The sequence below is a fragment of the Ananas comosus genome, linkage group 3 (assembly GCF_001540865.1).
Source record: "Ananas comosus cultivar F153 linkage group 3, ASM154086v1, whole genome shotgun sequence".
Classification (NCBI taxonomy): Eukaryota; Viridiplantae; Streptophyta; class Magnoliopsida; order Poales; family Bromeliaceae; genus Ananas; species Ananas comosus.
The window spans coordinates 5347874-5361915 of record NC_033623.1 but is presented as its reverse complement, the minus strand read 5'-3'; the positions used below and the strand labels follow the sequence as shown (position 1 = coordinate 5361915).

Below are 14042 nucleotides of genomic sequence, written 5' to 3'. Positions count from 1 at the left end.
AAAAGCAAGTCTCTGATGTGGAGTTGCAAGCGATTCGAGCTAAGATGATTGATGGTTGCACTGGTGACTTTTCTGTGGACGGTGTTAGATTGATGCATTTCCGTGGATGGATCTGTATACCAGCGGAATCGGCACTTAGAGAAGAAATTCTTCAAGAGGCACACTGAGCACCGTATGCTATACATCCGGGAGGCACCAAAATGTACAAATACTTAAAGTTGCTTTATTGGTGGCCCGGAATGAAGAAAGATGTTGGTGAGTTTGTTGCTAGATGTCTAACTTGCCAACAGGTGAAACCTGAACACCGAGTTCCCGTGGAAAAATTGCAGAGCCTACCGATTCCAGTGTGGAAGTGGGAGAAGATCACCATAGATTTCGTGATGGGATTGCGCCGCTCGCAGGCCGGGCATGACGCTATTTGGGTGATCGTGGATAGATTGACGAAATCGGCACATTTCATACCTATCCACACTACTTGGACTGGTGAGAGACTCGCACAGGTTTACTTGGATGAGGTTGTGCGATTGCACGGGGTACCTACTTCTTTAGTATCAGATCGAGACCCCCGATTTGTATCTCATTTTTGGAGGAGCTTACAGGATGCTTTGGGTACGCGCTTAGACTTCAGTACAGCTTTTCACCCTCAGAGTGACGGGCAGTCAGAGCGCACTATACAGACTCTTGAGAATATGCTTCGAGCCTATGTGATTGACTTCTAGGGAGGATGGTCGCAGCATCTACCGATGGCAGAGTTTGCTTATAACAACAGTTATCAAGCAAGCATCAAGATGGTACCTTTCGAGGCACTCTATGAACGGAAATGCAGATCGCCACTTCATTGGAGTGAAGTTGGCGAGAGATTGGCGTTAGGCCTAGATGTACTTCATGAAGCAGAGGACAAGGTTCGCATTGCTCGGAAGCGATTGTTGACAGCCCAGAGTAGGCAAAGGAGTTATGCCGATAGGCGTCGACGAAACTTGGAGTTCCACATTGGAGATCATGTCTTCTTGAAAGTCTCGCCAATCAAAGTGGTTAGAAGATTTGGGATCCGGGGTAAATTGAGCCCCCAATACATTGGAATGTAGGCCCGGTAGCGTATAGACTTGCCCTACCACCGAACCTATCGAGTGTACACAATGTGTTTCATGTATCGATCCTTCGGAAGTACATCCATGATCGGGCTCACGTGTTGGACACTACACCTTTGGAGCTGAGGGATGATTTGAGCTTTGAAGAGCAATCTTTAAGGATTTTGGCTCGCGAGTAAAGAGATTGCGGAACCGTGAAATTCTCTACGTGAAGGTGCTTTGGAGCAACCACAACGAGCGCGAGGCCACTTGGGAGTTAGAGAGCCAACTGCGGAAGCGCTACCACCATCTTTTGCAGATGGAGGCTTGAGGTACTTTACTTTTGAGTTTCGCGGACGAAACTCCTTTTTAGGAGGGATCAATGTAACACACTGGTCCTTTGCAAATTGCGAGGTTCGAGTAATTAGTTGTGTTCTGAGCTTTTCTTGACTTTTTGGTAGGTCGTTGACAGTGCTCCGACCTATGGCTCGTATCCCGAGAATTGAGGTCGGAAGCTTTGCACCAAAATCCAAAAAGTTAAATTTTTGGTCAGCTCTCGGGTAGCCTGCAGCAGAGCTTGTACCGGAACAAGGTTGGTCTTGTACCGGTACAAGGATGGCCTTGTACCGGTACAGTGTTGATGGCTGTACCGGTACATGGTGATGGCTGTACCGGTACGCGGGCCTGTGTACAGGTACACAGGCAGTTTTTGGGCCAGCCCGAGGCTCGGGTTTTGCATTTTCGTGGGATGTGTACCGGTACGGGGGCCCGTGTACCGGTACGCAGTGACAGATTCTGATTTGGGCGAACTACAGGGGTGTTTTTGCTTTTGTAACAACTCTATTACAGCACCCACGCCCCTAGGGCTCTTCTTTGAGCTTGCCACAGTAGGGAGAAAGTTAAGGGAACCCTCTCCACCCTTCCACTTGGATTTGATCTCCCTTTTAGCTTGGATTTTGGAGGATTAATCTCCCTTTTTCCCTTTTGGTGCATTTTCCACCATGGTTGAAGCTTGAAGCTTGGATTTGAAGCTTGGTTGAGGGAAGATCTTTAAAGTTTGACGACTTTGAGCTTGGATTGAAGCTTCTAAGAAGTTTGTAGCAAGATGATTTCCTCTAGTTTTGGTCTTTGATGGTTTCTTTGAGATGAAACCCTAGAATGAGAACATAGGGTTGATTTTGGGCATTTTCGATTTAGCGCTTTTGGAGCTCAATCTCTTGGATTAGAACCTTCCTCTAGGTTGGATTGGAAGGGTTCTAGAGGAGAGATTTCTACTCTTGAGATGAGTTTTGTCCTATTCTTGAAATGGTTAATGTTTGAGCTTCCCGATGTTCGTTTCGATTGGATAACTCTCTTTTCCTTACCTTTAGGGTGCTAGGAGAGTGGTGGACCAATTCGTCCGGCGAAACGAAGGTTTCGATTTTTCGGTGGGTTTGACCTAACTACACAATGAGAAATTCTCATTTGTGATGATTTGAGTATCGTAAAGTGAAAATTCATGCATTTTCATGTTAAATATATTTATTGTGAATTTTAGAAGGCTTAACATCCCTATGTCATGTATAATGAATTTCGGACCTCTATATAGTAGAGAGAGAGTTGCATGTGAAGCTTGCACTAGCATTGGGCATTCTTATGATTGGACTCGGGACTATGTTTCTTCCAACGAAATTGAGCATTACTTCATGCATTTAAACATATACCAAATTGAGACATAAGGGACTTTGGTAAGCCTTAAGAGGCTTGGGGACTTGTACCACTTGAGAATGATTTGACTAATATCATAAAGGGGCATTGAGCTCGGGTTAAATGAGAACCTAGTACTAATGTTATGAATAGAATATAGAATATGAAAATATGTTTAACTTATAACAAGCTTAAGTGTCATAAAGAGGCACTAAGCATAGCGAGTGTTGGAACATCACCTTGAGATATCGAACTAGATCTTTGGGATTCTAGTAGCTTTGACCATGTTAGAGACATGAGGATTGGACACTTGAGACATTGACTACGCTTGCTTGCCATTTGTGCTCATTCGCATATGCTTGTGAGGGTCGCTCCCTACAAGCCGGCACTCCGGAGTTAGTCTACGCGACTTATGCTCGCTCGTGCGGTATCGAGAAATCTACAGGGTCAGGAGGGATAGACTCATTTCTAGAATGGGAATGCTGGAGCTACCATCGACACTTAGGTGGCACAAGCTGGACTACAACTATGTAGGTCCTAGAACATGATTAAATAATGACATTGAACCGGGAATTGACAATCACTACTTGATAGCTTAGTAGTTGGATTACTTTGACATGCTTATAGCAAAGTATTGAGACATGCAGTATACGTGATAGTTTACTTGTTGCATCATAGTATACTTGGTTGCCATGATAGAGCATATTCATCATGTATCGACATATTGGATCATGATACTTACTTGTTTGCCATGTTGGGATATAGTAGTCATGCATTGGACATACTACCTCTTAATAGAATACATGTACAATACATTAATATTTTATGGTATATGGTATAGTAAATTTAGCAAACATTACTTGCTTTTACATTTACAGTTTATTATTATCGTTGTTTCCGTACTTACCCTTTTCTTTTGGGGCCTAGTTTTGAGATCAGTAATTGCCCACTGGGAACTATAAATTATAGTTCTCACGCCTTTTTTTTCTTGATGTTTTCAGAGCCTTCCACGCCTGGAGAGGCTAGGGACCGTGGAAAATGAATCGCCTCGAGCTAGCTTGCTTTTGAGGACGCGTCGATAGGTGGTATACTTCTCATTGTTTCTTTTTGGAGAGGTTGAGAGTTGTACCAGTGTATTAGAGACCATCCCATTTTGTGTCTTGTGGAGTTGTATATTGTATTATTTTACATTTTACTTTAGGTGCGTAGTTCTTTCCTTCTTCTTTTGTTGCTAGCCGTAGTAGTTGTTTTTACTTGCTTTGATATCATTAGTTGTTATTCATTCCTATCTTTTATAGTTCTTGTTTTATATCCGCTGTTATTCTAGACGCCTTATATGTGTTGACATATGGCGGGTCTGAGCACGCTACCGGCAGGGCCTCTGCCGGTCCCGGGGCGTGACACTTTTTTAGGTTATAACGACATTCTTTACCTGTCGCTATATACCTAGCGACCCTACATATAGCACCACTTTTTAAAAGTGTCGGTAATTTAGCCAGTAGAACTTTTTTTTATCTATATCAACATTTAAAAGTGTCGCTATATACCGTGTTTGTTGTATGGGTACAGATGTTGAAGGGTTTGTGTAGGTAAGGACATGCCTAATTGCAAATTTCAAAGAAGTCTCCTCTTAATCTTTTATCAAGTTTAATATAAGTTGTAATATAAAAATATGTTAATTTAGTTATTATTTTATCTAATTTTAAGAATTCATTTATATTAAAAAAATTTATGTGAAACTGATATATAATTATATGCCCTTAATACTTTACAAGTTATTACAAACTCGCTCATTGGTGCCTGTGCGTGTACTAAGGCTTGACTCTTCAAATACACTTTACAGTCATGTTGTATTTTTATAATTTCTCTTTAAATCTATCATATTCGTGGAATTTATTAAATTAATCATATCACGCTATTTTAAAATGTAATCACGATATTTAGGCATGCAGATTAGAGTTAAATAGTATATATTAATCTTTTAATCCTCTAATTACTACTTGATGTAATAATTTATTTTTGAACCATAGAAAAATAAAGTGAAAAATATGCAAATCTGATTTGATGCGTTTTGCTCGTCATCAAAAGGTCTCAAAATTGACAATTTTAATTATAGATTTGATGCGTTTGTGAATTTAACAGTGTAAAACAATTCAAATCTGATGGAATTTTTATAAAAAATTCTTTTCACTATTTAGAGTAAGTTCAGTATCTCTGATCTTCAATTCAAGTCTTTTATTATTATTTTTTATGGTATTTTTATTTTTAGCCGTTCATTTTTAGACTCCTCGTTTGATAGGTAAATGACTTCGAAAAATTATGAAATTTAGTTTCCAAATACTTTTAATAGTGTAGATCAAGTCTAACGGAGCCGATCGTCAATTTGAAAGCCGCATCATTGAAAACAACTTGCTAGCACGGAGGCATCCGTGCTACCGATAGTATACGAGCCTAGCTAACTATATATATATATATATATACACACACACACACACACACACACTTTTTTCCATTTTCTTTCCTTAAATATATTTCTATTTTTTTTTCTCTTACATATGTAGTGTTATGACATTATCTGATTGGTTTGCTGAACGGTTCTTCCGCTTTACGATGTCATAGTAAAATCAGCTAATTATGAATAGACCTCAATTAAAGAGATATTTTTATAAACTTAATTTATAATTACATATCTGTGAAGAATTATTTTCGAATAATGCTCTTAAGGGTCATTTAGTTGTATGTAGATGCAACTGCACTGCATTTGTAACTCTGTATGCAAATATAAATTCGGTACTTGATTTGATATATCTAACTCCAACTGCTGCTGTAGAAATTGCAGGAGGAAACCCAACTGCAACAGTTGGAACTACACTCAAATTGGTCGCATGTAATGACCCAGCTGCACTGCATTTATAACTGTATGCAAATATAAATTCGGTATTTGGTTTGATATATCTAACTCCAACTGCTGCTGTAGAAACTGCAGAAGGAAACCCAACTGCAACAGTCGGAACTACACTCAAATTGGTCGCATGTGACGACCCAGCCACTAGCAACAATAACTTGTTGGGCCCAACCGCCTTATTATTACTAGTGTACTCTAAGACTCTTATAAAGAGACTGACAATCCATCCGATGTGTGACTATTGGGGTATCACAGACTCCCCACGTTAAGATCCTGACGTTTTCGTCAGTCCAATCACACACACAGCCCAAGATCACCAGGTGATGTGCGACTCATCTCGCTAGCCCGTCATCCAGATCCTGGCTCAGCCGATACTCGCCACACATATCCAGTTGGTGAACCAGCTCTAATACCAAATGTAACGACCCAGCCCACTAGCAACAATAACTCGTTGGGCCCAACTACCGGCCCAATATGCTTAAGTCCAGTTATTATTACTAGTGTTTAAGTCTCTTATAAAGACAATAACAACTCAATTCCCATCCGATGTGGAACTATTGGAGTGTCACATCGCAGTTCCAACTGCAGGAGTTGGAGAGCATAATTTTAAGTTGAAAATATGTTCACCTTCTTAATTATTTTTTAAACAATATATATATATATATATATATATATATTATATATAAATATATTGTAATATAATACTATTAGAGTTAATCTCATCGTCATATATATATATATATAAAATAATAAAATTTTAAAAATTATTTCTCAACAGTATGCAACCAAACAAATTATTTATAATTACAATGCTTTGTACTATATACAACCAAATATGATATATATAAATATAATTGCATATATTTCCAACTACACTACATTAGTATTTAGGTCTAACCAAATGGCCTCTTATTACTTCAATCACCTAAGATTAGCTAAGTACTTATATCTTATATATGTACACGTGTATCTTATCAATTAGTGAATTGCTTATATAGGTTTATAAAATTCTTCTCACATCTAGGCTTCTAATTAAATTAATTCTCTTAGGCCCGTTTGGTTGGGGGATAAGCGGGAATAATAAAAGTTATCCTCGCTATTCCGCCAAACGGGGTGAAATTTGGCCGAAATATTTTATCCCGGTCAAACCTTGCTATTCCCGGTTATCCTGGAATAGTAAGAGATTTGCTATTCCACCATTTTGGTGGAATAGCACTATTCCAATGCTTAATTTCAAACTTAATTAAAATTATAAATTGAATTAAAACTAAATTATATAAATATAATATGTTATATATTATAATACATTATTTTTATTATAAAATTATTAATTATACTATATTAATACATATTATTTATATTTAAATATTATAATAAATTATTTTTATTAAATTTAAGTTTAAGTAGAATTTTAAAAAAATTTATACATTTATTATAATAAATTATTTTTATTAATTGTTCCCACCCCTATTCTTATTTTAAAAATTTAAAAATTAAAATTTTAAATTTTTAAAATTTATAATTTATAATTTATAATCTCAAAATTAAAGTTTAAAATTTAAATTATAAATTTTAAATTTTAAATTTTAAATTTGATATTTTAAATTTTTGAAATTTAAAATTTGATATTTTATATTTTTCAAATTTAAATTTGATCTTAAATTTAAAGTTTGAAATTTAAAATTTAAAATTTTGAATTTAAAATTTGAGATTTTAAATTTCAAAATTTAAAATTTCAAAGTTAAAATTTTAAATTTAAAAATATATATTTAAAATTTTAAAAATTTAAATTCAAATATAATAAGAGGATAATATGATTATTTTTTATTTATAAAACCCACTATCTTTCTTATTCCATCTTACCTAACCAAACGCTATTTTTTTTATTCCCAGAAATAATCTAATTTTCATCCAAACGCAAAATTGATCTAATCCCCGCTTATACCTCAATTTATACCTATCTCTGGAATAGTCACTTTTTGCTTATTCTCGAACCAAACGATACCTTAGGCCGTGTTTGGTTCTGGAACAAGTGGGGAATAAGCTCTTGTTTATCCCTTCGTTCCCAAACGAGAATTTCAGCACCCGAGAGTAATTCTTGAATCCTTGGAATGAGCTGATATAACCTCGGATAATGTTGAAACTAGTGTTCCACTTTTTTTCTAGAACAAACTTGTTCCCAAGTGGGAACAAGGTTAATTAAAAACTAAATTCAATTTTAATATGGTATTAAATTATTAATTAATTTAATTAATAAATTTAAATTATTATCCATTTCTTAAATAATAAAGTAATTAATTAATTTTTTCTTATAATTATTAGTTAATTAATTATTAATAATTAAATATATTTTTCTAAAAAACTAATATTTATATTTATCAACCATTAATATTTTTATTAATCTAATTGATATTTTTACTAATAATCTAAGTAAAATAATTTACTAACTAATTAAAAAGTTATTTTAATTTTATATTTAATTAATTAATTAATATAATTTTATTATTTTATACAATATCTATCGCTAATAAATTTAATTTATTAAATTATTTTTAGTAACATTTTGATGTTAATTAATTAGATAAAATAATTTTAATTTAAAATTATAACTCTTATTACTCTTGTTCCAATTTAACTATCGAAATACTATTTACCTTATTCCTAGAAACAACCCAATTTTTATCCAAACGCAAAATTGCTCTACATTTTGCTTATATCTGAACATATATCTATATCTAAAATAAACAGTTCTTTCTTATATTTGAACCAAACGTAACCTTAATGATCCTAGTAGATGTTTCTGTAAATATATTTCCCACTTGTTTCTCTATATAGGTTCTTATAAATTTACACATTTTTCCTATACAACTACTGCAAAATGTAGAATTGAACTCTGATTATTTTGATCGCTTTTCTAATTGATTCTATCTAAATGCTACAAAATTTTACTTCTCATATATAGCAGTAAAAAAATTCTATGGTTATGAATAGACCTCTATAGATCACGGATGTAAACTAAAATTTAAAACCAAATATTGAAATTAAAGTACCATTCCATATTTGGTATTCTTACCATGTTAAAAATTTACCTATATAAACTTACAAAATTTGAAATTATCACTTCTTTTGTAAAATTGCCTATACCTATAAATTGGACAACACACGCACAATAATTATTATCTTTATAATAAATATCTTATCTTAACAGAAAAGTTAATAATTTCTTATTATTTCAATAAAGGCCTCTCGATCGTTAGTCTTGCTTGCTTATTTGCATCATGTATGTCTTTTTTTGAAGGATTGTTTTTTTATGGGGCAATTGCTTATATAACTATAAAAGTTTTTGATTTTCTAATTAACTCATCTTAGAAGGCTAATATTGTAAATATTCTTTTTACGTTCCAATCTATTTCAAATATACCCTTAAGGGCGCGTTTGGCTCGCGCCATCTTTTTAAGATTCCTAGTAATCCACTAAAAATTAAAAAATATGACGGTATTTGGTTAAACACGTAATCTATTTGATAATATTAAATTTATTTGGAAATGAGAATCATCCCAAAGTACTACTAATCTCATTTCCGCCGGCTAGTTGGTATTATTTTTCTTTACACTATAATCTCATATCTCTCTCTAAACTTATCTTTTTTTTTTCTAAACTTCAACTATTTTTCTCTCTCTAAACTAAGCTCTCTCTCTCTCCATCTTTTTCTAAAATTTCAACTCTCTCACTTCCTCTAATCTTGACTTTATTTCTTTTCCTATTTTTTTAATTATGCTTTCTCTCTCTAATCTATGTTTCGTCTTCCTTTTTTTCTAAAAAAAAATAACACGACTAAATAATATGACCGTGCAAATTAACCAAACACAGCAACATCACATTCTTAGTAATAGAATGAATAAAAATAAAATTCACGGATATCTTTTTATTCCTAGTAATCTTTCATAGTGGGAACCAAATGCACCCTAAAGTTAAAATCTATTAATGAACTCTGTTATCTGTATAAAATTACTATTTTGGCATTTCAAATATAATCTTTCACCATTACTGATTTTTCTTATTTTTCCTTAAGTTAGGGGCACAAAAAAATATTTGACTTTTGATATTTTCAAATATACCCACCCCTCTATCGTCATAAATATTTTTTATTTGTCCTTAAGTTAAGGGCAAATTAAAATTGGCATTTTAATTTTCTTTAACTGTAGTAAATATTTAGCTCATGTTTAACCCAAGTTAACTTAATGGATGGTAACCGTAGAGATATTTTGGAATAACCGAGGAACATGTGAGAGGTATATTGAAAAGAAAAAAATAAATAAATAAATGAGATAGTTTCAAAGTTTGGACCGGGTATATAGGCAATTATTTTTTTTTATTACTTTTTTGTGACAACGAGGTACGTACGTTATTTAGATGACAGTTCACTCCCTCCCATCAACGTTATTGCCATTATATATTGATGCATAAATTAAACATGCAAGATGTATAAACCTATATATATATATATATATATATATATGTGTGTGTGTGTGTGTGTGTGTGTGTTACGTACGTACCTTAATGACGAAGGAGTAAAGCACAGTATCCTCCATGCTACTGATGTTGAGGTGAAGGATTTCGAAATCAAGCTTCTCTAGCAAAGTTATTATTTTGACGACGTGACCAGGGACGCGCTTTGATAGCGTTCGCAAAAGCACGTTTGAGCCCGAGATCTTGGCCTCCACATCGGCGACCGGCGAGTTGCAGCACGCTCCGAGTTGCTTCACAATATTCTCTGAATCGTGTGATGAGTTGTTAGTGATGGGCGGAGATGGATTGAAGTGCAGCAGCGATCTCGGGCTTGGTGTAGGGCTCGGACTTAAGCTCTTTCTTTTCTTCTTGGCCTCCAGCGAGTGCAGAACGAGATGCAACTCCTTGATGAACTCTATGGCTCCTCCAATTATAGATGCTTGGTCGCCCTTTACAATGTAAATTAACATGCATTAACAAGGCCGCAATATATCAAATGACGTCCGCAAGCATATTAATTATTATTTAAGGACGTCCAAAATCAGATTATGCCTGCCGGCCGTGGTTTTAATTTGATCTTGCCGTAGTTTAATATTTGTCCATCAAAAACTAGCAATATCAAAGCACTGAATTACCCAAAATATGGGCTAGCATGGAAGTCTAGAATTTCTTCTTGCTTTAAATTCATATTGTATTTAGAGTCTGTATCATGCAAATGATTAATTTAGGCCCAATATATATATATATATATATATATATATATATATTGTTGATATATACTGATCAAGAGCCAAACCAGACAGTGGTGAAAGTGCGGCAGCTGCTTGGTGGACACATAATTCTAAAGCTAGATGCATTAGAAAAATCTTATTTATTGTCTTTGCCTTTGAACAAAAATCACTATATATATATATATATATATATATATATNTATATATATATATATATATATATATATATATATATATATATATATATATATAGGCTAGGGTTGCCGCACTCATAAGTTGTTTTTAATGATGGAGCTTCCGAATTGACGATCTACCCCGTTAAATATGATTTAGAATATTTGAAACTTCTAGAAAATAAATTTCGTAATTTTTTGAAATCATAAGAAGATTCATCAAGCGGGTATAAAATGAACGGTCAAAATCGAACGACGTCTTAAAAATGGACGATCAGATCTTTCAATTTAAGATCGGAGTTATTGATCTTTATCTATGTAGTGCATAGAATTAGAATTTTCTATCCAAAATTCAACTGATTTCGATTCTTGTACACCGTTAAACTAGCAAATATGTCATATCGGTCGTTAAAAATTGTCAATTTTGTGACTTTTTGATCGTAAGGTAAATGATGTCGAAAAATTATAAAATTTGATTTCTAGACATTTTAAATGCTCTAGATAACATTTAACGGTGTGGATCGTCGATTCGGAAGCACAATCATCGAAAACAACTTATGAGTACGAGGACGATCGTACTCATAAGAATCTATAGTAGCCGGACTATATATATATATATATATATATATATATGCAACTTCAAATTGCCTACAAATTAACCAAATTAGAAAATTTGATTGATTCAGCACTAGACCTCCACTGTTCAGCATATATGGTAGTTAATTTGTGCATGGCTAGTGAATTATAATAATTAAGGTAATGATATAATCATGATCTAAAGCAAGTAAATAAACATAATCCATAGAAAGAAGGTGAGATAATTAATTCTATGCCTTAACAATTGTCCGTAAATCAATTAAAGAGTTTTAAATTAATGAACCACATGTATACAGGGACAAAAAAACTGAAAAATAGCCACATTTCAAATTCCCTGTTTTATACAATCTGTTTGTTATTATATATTGCTACATCTAATCAAACCTAGACATCACGGGCACTGATATGAGATACGGGACACGACATGACTTGGATGAACAAATCAACAGTTTCAAAAGTATTAAGATATGAATACGACATGCACACCGTTAATAAATTATAATATTATTAATATAATAATATAGATTTATTATGTATAAAATATTAATTATGATAAAATATTATCTTATTTCTTATACGAATGAAAATTAGAAAAATTTTCATTAATAGTTCATATATTTTAAGAAAATATATTCTCTACTGTATATAATTTATTTATACCGTCCAAAAAATAATTTGTACACATTAATGAGAAAGATAAAATATTTATTTTTATTATCTCACATTACATATGCATAAAAAATGTAAAATAAGAAAATATATAGATCTTTTTAATTGCATTATGGACCGGTCTTGAACGCGCGTCCAAGAATCGTCGACATCGGACGTGGATACGTGCGCGTGATATATACATGGAACAAAACAGTATTATTGTATAACTAGGATTAAGGTCGGAATGGAGAATAGCATACCCTTTTGATATAGAAAGATGGCGTCAGAGAGCGAAGCACTTTGAGATGCTCGTTCATCTGCCTGCGCCGGTTCCTCTCAACAGCAATATGAGACATACTGGCGATTTGGACTTATCCCAAGCCAGCCAACACGGGAGGGAGATATCGATGATCACCCGCTATAAAGCTCTCCCGCGCTTAAATACATGCATGCATGCATGCATGAACCTGTGATATATATATATATATATATATATATATATATATATATATATATATATATATATATATATATGCACACACACGTTGGGGTATATAATGTGCGTGGTAGCTAGCTAAGTACTTACGTACGTGCGTACGTGGAAAGGTGGCAGCTAGCTAGCTAGCGCTCGTTCTCTGAACGCATGCAGCGCATTAAATGGCTTGGCTGCGCCCCTCGTGATGGGAGTTTTGCTGCTGTAAATTCCTGGTCACATACATTGGCCCGTCCTATTGATGCCACGCAAGATGAGAGGCGTGCCCTATTTATTAGGTTTATGATGATCGACGGGATATACGTAAACATGCGTGAACTGACGATCGATATCATAATTGGCGGCGAACTTTTGGTGCATTCCTGCTGTATGTCATGCATGCACCAAGCTGAATTCAGCTTTCCTCTATTCATCTTCATCTTCTGTAGTCACACACAGTTTATCTCCAATTAGAAGTCTGCTATCAAACAGCGGAAAAAATCTAATTTGTCTGGTATATATAAAAATTTCAAAAGAGAATGGAGATTGAATGAGAGAATGTTGGAAAAATCTTTCTAATCTTTTATTATAATATTCTATAAAAATCAAATCGAAAATTAAAATTCAAGTTTAAAAAAATGCTAAAATAAATTTAGGCAAAATTATTGTAAAAATAAGTTTTAGATAAGGCCTGTGGATCGAGGTATGCAGAGCACTGTTTTAGAAGCGAAATTGCTATCCACGTGCGAGGCTTCTCAGTAATTACTCCTAGCGATACAACGACCACGTTCCACCCCGTCGGCACGCTTCTAAGGTGGCGCAAGACGAACCCAACCAGCTTTAGATCCAACAACAAAAACTTGGCGAAAATTAATAATGAGAAAATAGAAAAAGACAAGAGGGTTTATGTATGCTCGGATTATTTGTAAGGAAGTGAATTCTCTAAATCCGAGAGTTCGACTTTGTCCAGGATTGACTACTTGTCGTATGGGTTGGCTTCGGAAGCCGGAGTGGCACGAAACCCAAAAAAGTGATTTGGAGTCGAGTCCACGAGAGCAAATGGTGCAAAATCTGCACTTGGTAGATTCTGCTCTCGGGGACCGGTCCCTGGCGGTGGGGACCAGTTCCCGTAAGCAGGAATTCTGGCAGAGGGGAGGTCTGCGCAAATCTGCTCTCGGGGACCGGTCTCTGGTGATGGAGACCGGTTCCCGTAGGTGGTATGCGCGGCAGACAGCTCTCTGCGCAGAGTTT

The 14042-nt window shown here is 34.5% G+C and overlaps 1 protein-coding gene across 1 annotated transcript in view; it reads right to left on the bottom strand.

Moving 5' to 3' along the window:
• The window catches only part of LOC109707528 (transcription factor MUTE), a 39288-nt gene extending 26613 nt beyond the window's left edge, over positions 1-12675 (bottom strand). The window contains exons 1-2 of the mRNA XM_020228848.1: positions 12580-12675; positions 10215-10616 (exon numbers count right to left, since the gene is read on the bottom strand). Coding sequence (XP_020084437.1) covers positions 10215-10616; positions 12580-12675 — 498 coding nt within the window. The remainder of the gene's footprint in view (positions 1-10214; positions 10617-12579) is intronic.